We start from the raw sequence: 12,828 nt of genomic DNA on the forward strand, positions 1-12,828 counted from the left end.
GTCCACTGCTAAGTTATTCCCTTACTAAATGTTTCAGCATTTTTTTGAATCTCTCAGGAGGTTTTTGAACTGCTTCAATACATCCACAGCTGTTAAGTCTCTCCATGAAAGAAACCTATTAAAGGAAACAGCACATGAGAGTCACAGTAAACAGCAAGTGATGAAACTTCCCACAGCCAAGGGCTTTGTTGGTGGGAATACCAGACACCAGAGCAGGAAATCTCTGCAGGGGGGAGAATGGTTACCCTGCTGCTCTTGGGGACTAGACTAATTCACACACAGTGATCTTTGTGGTCCTCCCAGTATGGGATATTCCATGATAATTTCTTCTTCAGGCATGACAACTGAAGGCAGGTGGCTTGCAGTGACCTGGCTCTGCATCTATACCAGTGGGAGAAGTTCTGGCTGGAAGTCAGATGGATGATTGTGCATCCCTGCCTGCTTGTGCATCTTGGAGATTTATGGATGCTCTGTCCTTCTGCCTCTGTAAGGGGACTCTGCCTCCCACAGCACCGGGCCACCAGCAGGCAGTTCCTAGAATTGCTGAGAAATGTTTCGTATTTCCTAGAGGATGTTATATAAATAAATAAAAGCATGCTTGATAATATTTTTTAAGGAAAAGTATCCATTTTCCTCCCCTGTTTTTTCTCCTAGGGTAGAAAGAAAGTAACACAGAAAATACAAGAATTTTTAATTGAAAAAAAATTAAATGTAATTCTAACCTGAAAGCTGGTTTTGATATGGTTAAAAAAAATTATTTACATTTTCAAAAATCTGGACCCAGTCCCACTGCTACCAGACTTCAGCTGAGTTTGTTCCAGATATATAATTTTGACACAAAATCGCCTGCCTCAAGTTCCAGTGAAAACTTCATAAATTAATGTCCTTCCAACTCCCCCCCACCCTGTTTCCCTCCCATCCTGTTTACTCCAAGAGCGCATTTAGACTATTGTTTGTGGTTTTTATAATAGAGATTTAGTTTGAGCAAAACTAATTGACTTATTTAACTTTTGCAGATGGCTGATTCCTTAAAGAGAGTAAAAGCTTCAGGTATTTTTTAGGCACATCTCTGACCTACTTATGGCCGAAATCCTATTTGAGTGCTGGTGTCCTTCTGGTGGCACAACCGGCTATCAGGGTGGCAGTGAAGTTAGATCTGCAAATGTTTGCAGACTCGGGCTCTCAATCTAAAGGCTGTTGTGCTCTTAAACGGGGTGATGGGTTTGTGTCCAGAGCCTTTACTGGGGCAGGACTTTGCTCCATCGCAAAATGCTCACAGTGCCGTTTTAATGCCACAAGGAGTGCTGCCGGTGAGCGTGGATGGACACGGGGAACCTCCGCTCCTGCCGGGCTGTGCCACCCGGGATGCATTAGAATTGTTACGGCTCTGCTGGGAAACGAGGCCAGGACAACATCAAGGCAGAAAACGCGGTTCTGCTGTCAAGGAAATGCTCGAAAAGCGGGAGGGAGCGAGGGCTGAGAGCACAGCGCTGCAGCCCTGCGGCCGCGGGGGAGACGAGCGAGTTCGTCCCGGGAGGGGGAAAGGGGAAGGAAGAGCACAGGGCAGCGGGTACCATCCCCTACAATATTAATAGTTTCTGTGCGTGCAGTCAGGAGGCAGTCTGTTTTCTTTTTTTTATTTTTTTTTTAAATTTTATTTTTCCCGATGTCTTCCTTCTCCTTCCTGTCAGAAATAAAATTTAAAATAAAAAAAAAAAAGAGAATAATAATAATAAAAAACAAGAATAACAACAGTAATTTGAAAAAGACGGCCACCGCTATAAAAAGTGCCGGCTCGGCGGGGGCAGCGGGCGGGGGCCGGGCGGCTCCGCGGGGCGGGGCGGGGCCCGCCCGCCTGCTCCGCCCGGCCTGCGCGGGGGCAGCGCCGCGCATCCCGGCTGGCTGGGCGGGAGGGAGGCGCCGGGAGGCCCCGCGCCGCTCGGCTCCGCCCCGCGGGGCTGCGGCGCCATGGAGGCGGTGGACCAGGTACGCGGAGCTCCGCGGGCGGGGGGCGGGCTGCGCTGAGGGGCGCGGAGCGGGCGCGGTGCTGACCCCTCTCTCTGCCCGCAGCTCGCCTCCGCGGGCACTTTCCGCGTGGTGAAGGAGCCGCTGGCCTTCCTCAGGGTGCTGGAGTGGGTGAGTCCCGGGCTGGCAGGGGTTGCGGGGGGGGCTGTCGCCAAAGTGCGCGCCCGGCGGAACAGGTGGGAGCTGGGCCGGGCGCAGGGACGGGGACGCGGGGCGAGGGGCCGGGGACTCGGGTCCTCCAGCGCTGTGGCCGGCGGGGCGGGCTGGGGGCTGGGTTTGTGGGTTACCCCCCCCCCATCCTTGTGCTGGCTGTAAACGAATTTAAAAAAAAAAAAAAAAAAATTCCACCAACCAACACCGAGGAAAACAAAATCCTCGTTATGCATTTAGCAAACTTGTCTCTGGGCCGAGCGGGGAAGGAGGCAGATAATTGGTGTGCGGAGCAATGTCACTGTGTGTTGCTCTGATGCTCATTCGTAGTGAAGTCTGCAGGTCAAATGACATCCATCGCCAGTAGGTTTGCGGGAGCAGAGAGCCTCTCTGAACGGAAAGTTCAGAACATGTCATGGAGGATTAATCACATTCCCCTAACGCCGACTGGCTGGGGAATTATGTAAGGCGTGTATTTTGGGGGGCGCATCCCTGTGCGGGTGCGTTTATCCACATGTCAGCACCTGCAACGTGCAGCCTGGACCAGGGTGCCTCTGAGGGGCTGTTCTGGTGTGCTGGGGTCAGCTTCTCATCCCAGACTCTGTCCCTGCTCACCAGAAGCAGCTCCTCTTCCCCGCTGGGCACCTTGAAGCATCAGGTCCTGTGGAGTTGGGTGATGGTGATGTGGTGGTGCCATGGCCTGGGACAGGGTGGCCCCACAGTGGGGTCACCTGTGTGCAACAGTGAATGGACAAGGTCCCTTGTGTTCTTTGCCCAGAGCTCTACAAACCCAGCCAGCACTGCTGCCTCTGCCTCAAGGAGAAGTCAGGACATCCAGGGGCTGAGCCCAGGGCGCTGGTCGGAGGGTGCTTCAGTCACTCTGCAGCGCTCACTGCGGGGCAGAAGAATGGGGAGCAAAGCTGTTCCCATGGCAAACAGCCGCTGGCAGCATGGTCTTTTGGCTGTCTGCCTGATGAGGCTATGTCTGATGGAGCTTGGGAAGCGAGCCCTTCTGGGAAGGACTCTGGGCTGATGGGCATGGGCTGTGCCATCGAGAAAATCATTCCCGCCCCAGTCAGTGTGTTGGCATCCTCGGGACAGCGAGTGGGAACTCTTCTCTTGGCACTTTCCTGGGTCTGTAACTTCTTCCAACAGCTGAATATAAAAGCTGCCTTTTTCATGGTTGGAAGCCACAAGTGGAACTCTTCTGGCTGCTGGAAGTGCACGTTGCCTGTGTGTGTACACATACGTGCACACGCGGCTGTGCGTAAACAGCTCTCCCGACACGGCCCCAGTGGAACTGTCCTTGGCAATAAGGGAGTATAGGAGAAGGGTGCAGAGTGTGTGAACATTTAAGATGATCTGAGAAATTACTTTCTCTCCATTTGACATGTATGAGTAAGTAGAATTAAGTACAGTTTATGATATTTCAGAGTGTGGAAGACCTTATTTTTTTTTTAATATACTTGAAAGGCTTTTTGGATTACTGAAATTCCATCTCTATTCAATTAATCTTATTACTCCCATCTTTCTTCTCTTCTCACCATGCCTCCAAACCATTGTCCGCCTTTCTCTACCATTTCCAGTCTCAACTAATTGCCCACATCTCCCTCAGACTCCTTTTATCAGCCTAATCATAATTTTAAACTTTAAAAGAAGACCAAATGCTCCAGTCAATTCTGTGTCCACTTGCATGTCCCCCGGCAGCCTCACAGACCTTGTTGCACTTGATCAGTTCAGTCAAATTACACCCCTAAATACCTCCCACTTGAGTCCTAGATTGCATCTGCAAGGAAATAAAGTTCATAGCCCATCTGGTGACGCAGCGATCCTGGGCGTTGGGTGGCTCTCGTGCCTGGGGGGGAGGCTGTGTGGTGTTGCAGCACAGATGGCAGAGCTGTGGGAGTTCCTCAGAAAGGCTGGTAGGGTGGAGGTGGTGCAGGCTGAAAATGTCCTCAGCTTGTCCATGCAGTCCAGCCTTGAATTTTCACTCTTGTTTGGGCAGGTTGGGGTGGCTCAATAGTGACTCTGGGGTGAGCTTAATTCATGAACCTCTGCTGCTGAAATTCCTGTGTTTGTGGGTGCACACATCTGCTGGTCTGGAGGCAGCTGAAGTGGCTGTGGGTTTCTCAGATGTGAAACTGTAACTGTTGCAGAATTAATCTTTAGGTGTGCAGATTGCAGTTTTCCTGTAGTGTGGCTCAGACATGGACCTCTGTCTTGAGGTGCAGGGACCTTATCTGACCTTCTCAATTTCCTACTTTGATGGTCACCTAACACCCAGAGAGAAGCTGCTGAGATAAGGCTGATTCTTCTGACTATTCATAGCACTGTAATATGTCTTCATTTGTATTTCCCATGTACATTGTAATCTTATTTTCAGACAAGAAATTGCATTTAGAAACCATTAAGAGACAACATTGGCTCACGCCTGGGAAAGGTTAAGAGAAAGAAAAGAACCCAAGAAACTGACTTGTAGCAATTATGCAAGAGTTGCGTTTTCTGAGCTCTACCTTGCCAATAAAGCATGTGATCACAAATCTGAGCTTGGAAAAATGCACACAGCTGTACTGGGTGAGGCCTGGGTGTTTCCAGCTTTGAGTCAACTCATGGCATATGCTGGGGCAGGGAAGAGCTGTTCAGAAGCTATATTTGTTCTTGCTCCTCTTTAGTCCTTTGGCTGTTACTCCACAGATCTTTGCATGAGAAGAATGTTCTTCTGAAGCTTATTTCTCAGGTAATCCACTGTGGCACTACAACCAGTAGCAATGTCACAAACACTCTTACAACATCATTTGAAAAATAACTCTCTTATACATGCACCTGACAATAATGAATAAGGAAAGATGCAAGAGAAGAAAGATGTTCGTTCATCTCCCTGGATTAATTTCAGTCCTGTGACTCTCTGGGTGTGTTTACAGTGCTCTTATTGGGGTCTGCAAAAAGTGAGCAAGACAAGCAATTTTGTCACTTTCGGTCTATTTGTTTTGCACTTGGTGCCTCTCTGGAACCCTAGAAGAGGAAATTAAAAAAAAGCAAAAAGCAAAGCTCTCCCCATGCAGTGTGTTGGGTATAGGAACAACCTGCTGTACTCAGGCTGCTACTGGCAAAAATATTTTTGTAAAAATGGGAACTTTGTATCTCTAGGCTGGGGGATGGGAATGGGTGGTGGTGGGGGGGTTTGTGGGTGTATGTTTAATTTTGTGTAAGCCAGTACAGCTTTTATCAGGGCATGAAGAATCATTTATGTTGCAAGACAAATCTTGTGGATGTTATGGCTTTTCTTAATAGGACAACTTGGAAGTGAACATTAGGATGTTCAGTGAACTCAAATGTGTCTGAGTTGTTTTATTTCTTTATAAAAAAAAAAAAACAACACATTGCAGGCCTTGCATGGTGGGCTTTTATCACTGTTCATTAGCATCTTCATGGGATGTACCAAAGAGTTCCAGAGCACTGCAGGGCATTTGGATGACAAATCTCTGGGGGAAATTGGATGAAGATGGTTTGAAAAATCTGTGTATGGTACACACAGACCAAGCTAACCTTGCTTTGCCTCCTTTTCTTCGTGCTGTGATTACTTGACTGGTGAGCCAGGAAAAAGGCCAGGCTGTTGCCTGCCTGGCAAGAGTCAAGCTTGCTTTGATGGTATAGATTCTGAAAGGGTTAGCACCTCTTGCCTTGCACACAGATGTGTGTTCAGAAGGCAGAGGGAATCTGAATCTTGAAAGACTGATAATAAGTCTTGTCTTTTGTCCTAGTGCTGATTGCTCATCTGGCCGTGCAGCGCTTTTGTTGGATTATATTTGCATGCATATGAATGGACATAAGTAGCTGTGTGCTTTCAAGTGTGCCCTAGAAAAGCCTAGATATCTTGAGATGCTGAAAATAAATGGGAAAGAAATAAGAAGGTAATGCTTGCATGAAGCATGTGTGATTAGTAGTTTGCTCTGTCTAGTGTATCATAGGCCTGAGACATTTTATAGTTGCTTCAGACTCTTCATCATATTTCCATATATTTGTTTGGCCTTTGCTTAACCGGAAGGCTGCTGGCTACTCTGGTGTGGGCAGACTTAGTTGATGGAGCAGGGTTAGCTTGCTAAAGCTTAGTGCTCCTCAAGGATGCAGGGTGGAAGAGTTGAATGTTGTATCTTCTCTACCCACATATTGAAAGAAAAGCCTTAAAAAAAAGTAATATTTCTTATTGCCTGATGATTTTGCTTATACAGTGCCAGGATCAGATGCTGCATTTGGTGCTGGGCCCATCCATCTTGATGTGTAAGAAGCATATACACATGTTAAAAACTGTCAAGTCTTCTGATGTCTGCCTGGGGATGTAGGTACTTGGCTGTTCTTGTAAACTGGGTCCCAGTTGCTACCTCAGTGGTCTTGTATGTGTAGTGTCAGGTCAGTAAAACATGTGCTACCAAATTAAAAAAATGTAAATCCATTTCTACGGTATTTTAATATTAGAAAGGTAATTACCGTGTAACTAACCCTTCCCTATAAGCTGTCATTAATTGGATGATTTCTTATAGGCAGCTTAGTATAATGCATGCAAAATACACTGCAGCTCTGGGCAGGCAAAAACTGCTGTGATGAACCAACAAGATGTGAGCATCCAAGAGACCTGAGCCCTGGGAACAGGCTTCATTTGTCCTTGGCTTTGGGCCTGCAACTTCTGAGCACTTATTGGGGTAATCTGTAGGTAGGGAACTCTGTCAGACAAGTTATTTTTATTAGGAAAAAGGCAGGAAGTGGGTTTTGCCATTAGACATGAGACTCTGTGGTGTGCAATAGGAAGGATCTGAGAAGTTTTTGTAGTCTCACTGGGGGCAGATGTGGAAGCCATATGTCACTCTGCCAGTGGGACTGCCATAGAGGCACCAGAAGCACTAGCAGTGCCTACATGGTGTTTTACCTTGTGGTCTCAAAATCTCAGCTTCTACAAGTCTCATGATTCAGAAACCTCTGGCTTTGAAAAAAGATACAGTTTTAGATCAAGGTAGCAGAAGAAAGATGGGAGCTCTAAAGACTGAAAACCCAGAACACAAGTGAAAGAATCGGAAATCTGTCTTGTGGTCCCACATTTTATGCAGTCTTCAGAGGACTGACTGCTTTGCTGTTCACATCTGTGATTATCTGCATGCATATCTGGTTGGAAACTGAGAACTGTGTTTATCAGCAAGTTGCTGTTAAAATGGTACAAATGCTGATACAGGGGAAGAGAAAAGGTCAGCAGTGCCTGGCCACATTGCAAATAAATGACATCTTTCATCTGGAAAATGCCTACCATTTTCCATTTTAGGACCATGTTGTGATCATGGAAGAGCTGATTTTAAAAGGTCACCTAATAATTTGTTTAAATTCTGATGTTTCTCAAGCAACCCAGAGTGTGACCTGGTATAAAATAGTTATGTAGGCTTGGCACATATGCTTGAGAGACAGGGCTTCAGGAGCAGGACTTTTTGGAGTTATGTGCTGCTAGTGTGGGAGCACCTGGGAGAAACTGGTAAAATCTCATGGTAAGCCATATCAATGGCTGCTCTTATCTGAGTGCAGCTGTTTGAAGCATTAGGAACAGAAGATGAGGAAAGAGACTCATTAATGCTAAATTTGATTATATATGCAAACCAGGTTTCTATGAAAAGAAGAACAAAAATGATCTGACTTTCAAACTAGCAGTAAGATGTGTGGAGATAGAGGGTTCTGCTATTAGACAAACACAGTTAAAATCTCCTTGACAATTTTTATGAGGGTGATGTTTCAGTCATCACTCCTGTAAATCAGCATCTGCATAATTGGAGCTCCGGGTAAAAGCCCTGCATGTTGACATCTCTGGATTCAGATGTTGCAGTTGGGAGAGGACAGGCTTGGAGCTGCTTCTGATAAAACCCTTTTTATCATTTGGATGCTCAGGTCCCTGGCTTAACCTGCATTCATGGCACTGTGTACGATCCCAAGGGGCAGGAGATGTTGCTTGGTGAAGTTCTCCACTCTGCTCCAGGGGAGAGGACCTTGTCTTGAGCAGGGAAAGAGGAGAGGCAGAAAGCAGGTAACACTGAGCTGGTGGTGGAAGACAAAGCTACACCTTTGCAAGCCCAGCTTTCCCCTTGGGCACTGAATAAAATGCTTCTTAGTATGGGCCTGGGGTGCAGTGTGGAAAACAGCACTTGGCTGGCTGTCCAGCCCAGCAGCTGCCAGAGGGGTCTTCATGGATTTTACTCCTGGGGGGATCTGCAGGGTGCTGTTAAGAACATTACAGAAAGTAACATACAGTGTGGAGATGCTGTGTTTAAGGTGTTTGTTCAAAGTGGCATATGTGCTGCAAAGTGTGACATTGTTGCTAAGGTGACAGTGTGCTTGCTTTTTGGCAAAAGCAAAAGAATACTGAATATAGGCAAACTGTAAGCTTTTGCTTTAATTTGCACAGTTTTATCTTCTGGCCATTGTAAGAAAGTTCTCAAGTTTGTGTTTGGAAGCAGTACTGAATACTTTGCTCAGTTAAAATAGCTAATAGTGCTTCTCAGTCTTAAGGAAAATACTAAATCACATAAAATAATGGGGATTCCAATTATTGTAATTGTAGATATTATTTATGTCATTGAAAGGCTTTGATATATAACATTTATTTAAGTAAGGAAGTATTATCTAAGAATATTTTATATGAACAAAAATATTAGATGTTGCATCCTTAGCAGCCTGTGGATGCAGGCATATCCATGGATGCGTGCTCCAGGTTTTTGGATGGGGTATTTGCATGCATTTGCAAGCGCTCAGACCTAAGCTGGAATGGATGGTGCAGGAAGAACTCCTGTGGGTCAGGCTCAGAGGTTGGTTGTGGTGGGAGGGAACAGAGTCTTGTGTCGGACGGTTCTGCCATGGTGAAGTATTTTCATAATGCTGCCAGGGGAGAAGGATCAGCAGAGGATTAGACTGGCGTGGCCCCTAAGGAGAGAGGGTTTTCCAGATGAGCAGCCATCTGTGGCATGAAGCAAATGTTATGGACCTTAGTGTTGAGGGCAAAGCAGAAAGGTCTCACAAGATGAATGTCAGCTTTGGCCCTTAAAGCAGCAGGGTAGGTGCATGACCCAGGAAGAAGGCTCAGGAAAGGCTGAATTAATGTGCTCATTGCCCTTTATTGTTTTACCTTTCCTTTTTTCTGATGTTCTGATGGATAGATAAATGTGTTTCTCTGAGCAAGCTGTTCTGTCTGTGCCCTTTCCAGAATGGTTTAGCATCTGGGAGAAGGCTGTGTTAGAGGCAGAGCCTGTGGGAGCTGCTGGGCTAATACTGTGGGGAGTAGAAAGTGCTGCAGCCTGAGGCATGGGTAAACATTGTGGGGAGCTCTGAGGGCTCCAGGTCCTGGATAACTGCTGGTGCAGATGTTCCAGCCCAGTTTGGCAGTGCCATGGCAAGGCAGAAGTTGTTCAGGATGTTTTTAGTGATCCAACCATGACGCAGAGGGCTTTTACTGGATTGGAGAAGCCTCTTTGATAAGATGACCCTATCATAGTCACCAAAATTTGCAGGAGTGAAGTAGTGTTAAGGAAGCAGGAGAAAAACTGAAGCAGGAAGATTTCAATGAAGTGTTATACATTTTCAGAGGAGAGGTGTACAGTCCCAGACTTGCTGTCAGAAATAAATCTGATTTGACTCTCTTGCAAAAGTCCCAATCTGTCAACTTGATCTTCATTCTATGAGAAATACCAGAGACTGCTGGGAACAGCCTGACTTGAGTTCACTAGAAGTACTCAAAAGTCAGAAGTATTGAGGGTGAAATTCTACCCAGAAGATTTCAAAGTGAAATGCTATCCAACATCAGCAAGATCATTGGCACATCAGAAAATAATTTATAGTAGCAGCTCTACTGTAGTTCTTTGAATTTCAAACAGAAGTTTACTGTGTTTGTCCTCAGTCTTTTCCTGATATTAATGCTCTCTCCTCCTGTGTAATTTCTCAGGTAATGCAAGTCCGAAGTATCTTTGGCTTGAAGGGATAAGCCCCGGCTCAAATCCTTTGTCACATGTATGTTGAGTGCTTGTTTTGGGGTCCCATGTTTGACACTGCATTTGACATTCTTCATATTAGGTGAAAAGCTTCTGTGGCATCCCAAATAGTATTAAAGAAGTAGCAAAGTCTTTCTTTTTAGGTTCCCAAAAACGAAGGAGACATCTGGCTTCCTGGTTCAGCCTCCCTGAGGTGGGCTGTGTGGTCCATGGCTGCCTTAAGCATTCAGCCCAAAATACTCCAGGAAGCCAGGAAACATCTTAAAGTTATTGAACAAGCAAACTTGAGCATTGCTTGAACTGTTTTCAGAATAATCTTCTCCCTGGCTGTGTGCTGGGGGTATGCTCAAAGCAAAACCAAACAAGACAAGGCCCCCATCTGCATGCAAGATCTAAAACCACATTGTTGTGTACCCCTGCTCCTCCCCACACAGAAGCTATGTTGCACACAAAACACCACTTCTTTGCATCAGTTTTTTACCCCATTTCCAACAGCCTTTGTATGGAGGGAAGGGTGTCTTGAAGTGGTTGGACGTGGCAAGGTCACATCTCCCTGTTGGGACTGCAAAGGGGAATGATGCTCTTGGGTCTGTATCTTGTGCCCATCCCAAGGGGCTTAGGTTGGATACTGGAAATTGATTTATTACTAGTGAATATGAATATAGCAGTAATTATCCTTTGAAGCTGAGCAGTTTCTCTTAGTGATTTTTTAGGGACTGTGCTTGAAAGCCAAAGCAAGCGTGGGATTCCCCCACCGCCAAATCCAGCAGCTGATAAATCCGGCAGAGCTCTCCTGATTGCCATCTCCAAGGGCAGACAGCGTGCTGGAATGGAATTAGGACCCGGTTTGAATGAAGATGCCTGCCAAAAAATTAAACAATGGATGCCTTCCTGTTTAATTTTAACATTTTAATTAAATTCTTCACTGCTGTGTGCCTTTGATCTTGGTGAGCTGATACACATGGTGTGTGCTGTTGTGTCGTAGCAGCATTTTGTTCTAATCTTTCACGCAGATGCAAGGATGCATTTGAGGATGGATAAAAGTGCAAAAGCTGCTCACTGCCAAGTACTGAGTGCATTGCAAGCTGCCTTTTCCAACTGGTGACCCATGGGCATGTGGACAGAGGGATTACTCACAAGTATGGTTCAGTAGAGTTTCTCTCTAAACATATTGACTCCCTTTTTTTAATCTTCTGTGAACGGTGCTGCAAGAAGAGTTTCCTTGATGGAATTACTCATTGAGAGGGTTGAGGCCAAGAGTGGAGATTTTATTGCAAAAGGGATTTAACTTCAAGTGGAATAATTAATAAACTTTGATTCTTCAGTCAGAGAGCAGAAGCAATGCTGTTATGTTGTTGGTTGGGCACATGCATTGATTAATCCCAGCCAAGTGCCCAGTTTGGGAGCATTTGGCAAGCAGTTGCCTTTCCTTGCAGCCAGGCACAGAGCAGCATGAAAGGTATTGGAAAGAGTTTCCTTGTGGATTATAGGCTGGGGAAGGTGATTGAGGACCATATGGAATATTTGTCCTTTGCAATGTGGGTTTGTTCCTAAGATGTCAGGGAAGAAACTGTCATTGCTGCATCAAAAGAAGTCCTTGGTAGAGCTGCTTTGGGAAAAGAAATTTCATTTACTTGAGGGAAAAATAATTCTTAATCTTTGTAAAATGCCACTTTGGTGAGATCATGAATAGAGGAATATTTGTGACAGAAACTACATTAATTCAACAAAAAATATTTCTGTAAAGAGATGTTCTCTACAGAAATGGCTGTATTCTCCTTCACTGCATGCCCTGCTGCGATGCCCCAGGCTCACTCCTTCTGGAGAAGTCAGTGATGGGACCCTTCTGCCCATTGCAATGATGTAGTCTGGCTGTGACACCAGATTTCCAGAGCAGGGGCAGTGTGAGGGGCCAACCCAAGCTTGCTGAAGGTACAGCACTGGTGTTCCCAGGGCAGATGTTGCAAGCCCTGAGCACTGGCACTTAGAAAGAAAAGTCAAGATTTTTTTGGAGAGATGGCAACTCTTCTGGAAAAAGACACGCGCGTCTAAAATGCAGAAAATTGTTTTGGTTGAAAATCATCATCTGGCATCTAAGTCCATGAGTGCATGCTGGGGTTGTGGTCTATGCATATATTGTGTGCCTAGCCCTTTTTCTGGCCGACTGTGGCATTTTTCAGAGCTGTGCAGGGGCAGCACAGTCCACTCAGCAGAGAATCGGCATTCCTTCGCCTCCGTGTTTTGCTGCGTTGGCTCCGTGGGCTGCGCGTGGTCCCGGGGCTGCGGCGGCAGCCTGTCACTCGTGGCAGGCAGCTCTGCGGAGAGGGCGCCCGTTCCAGCACAAAATCTGTGCCTGTCCAGATTGCGAGGCCCTGGCAGGCAGCAGGAGCTGGCTCCACGGCGGGCCGACATATGCAGGGGACGCTGGCTGTGCCACGGGGTATGAGCCTCCTGCCACTGCTGCTTCCCAGGCGGGGATGATGCCATGAAAATGAGCTCCTTGCTCCCACGGCCCAGCGGTGGTCCCCACTGCAGGGACCAAGTGCTGTCACTGCTTTTTTCTTTCCGCTTCTCCTTTTTTCATTCTCTCCACCATGGTTTTCACAGCAGAATGACAGCAACTGGAGAGGGAGATGGGGTTCGG

The 12,828-nt window shown here is 46.5% G+C and overlaps 1 protein-coding gene across 3 annotated transcripts in view; it reads left to right on the forward strand.

The window, feature by feature from the left end:
* The first annotated feature begins 1,864 nt into the window (after positions 1-1,864).
* Positions 1,865-12,828, forward strand: part of SYNPR (synaptoporin) — a 99,708-nt gene continuing 88,744 nt past the window's right edge. Inside the window, exons 1-2 of one of the 3 annotated variants that reach the window (XM_005522018.3) lie at positions 1,865-1,986; positions 2,071-2,136. In XM_005522018.3, coding sequence (XP_005522075.1) covers positions 1,969-1,986; positions 2,071-2,136 — 84 coding nt within the window. In that variant the 5' untranslated portion in view covers positions 1,865-1,968. Of the gene's footprint in view, positions 1,987-2,070; positions 2,137-12,828 lie in introns of those variants that run through there. The other 2 variants (XM_014251786.2, XM_014251784.2) reach the window with 2 other exon arrangements.

The sequence above is a fragment of the Pseudopodoces humilis genome, chromosome 13 (assembly GCF_049639895.1).
Source record: "Pseudopodoces humilis isolate 2021_Gansu_Grassland_sample_001 chromosome 13, ASM4963989v1, whole genome shotgun sequence".
NCBI classification, from domain to species: Eukaryota; Metazoa; Chordata; class Aves; order Passeriformes; family Paridae; genus Pseudopodoces; species Pseudopodoces humilis.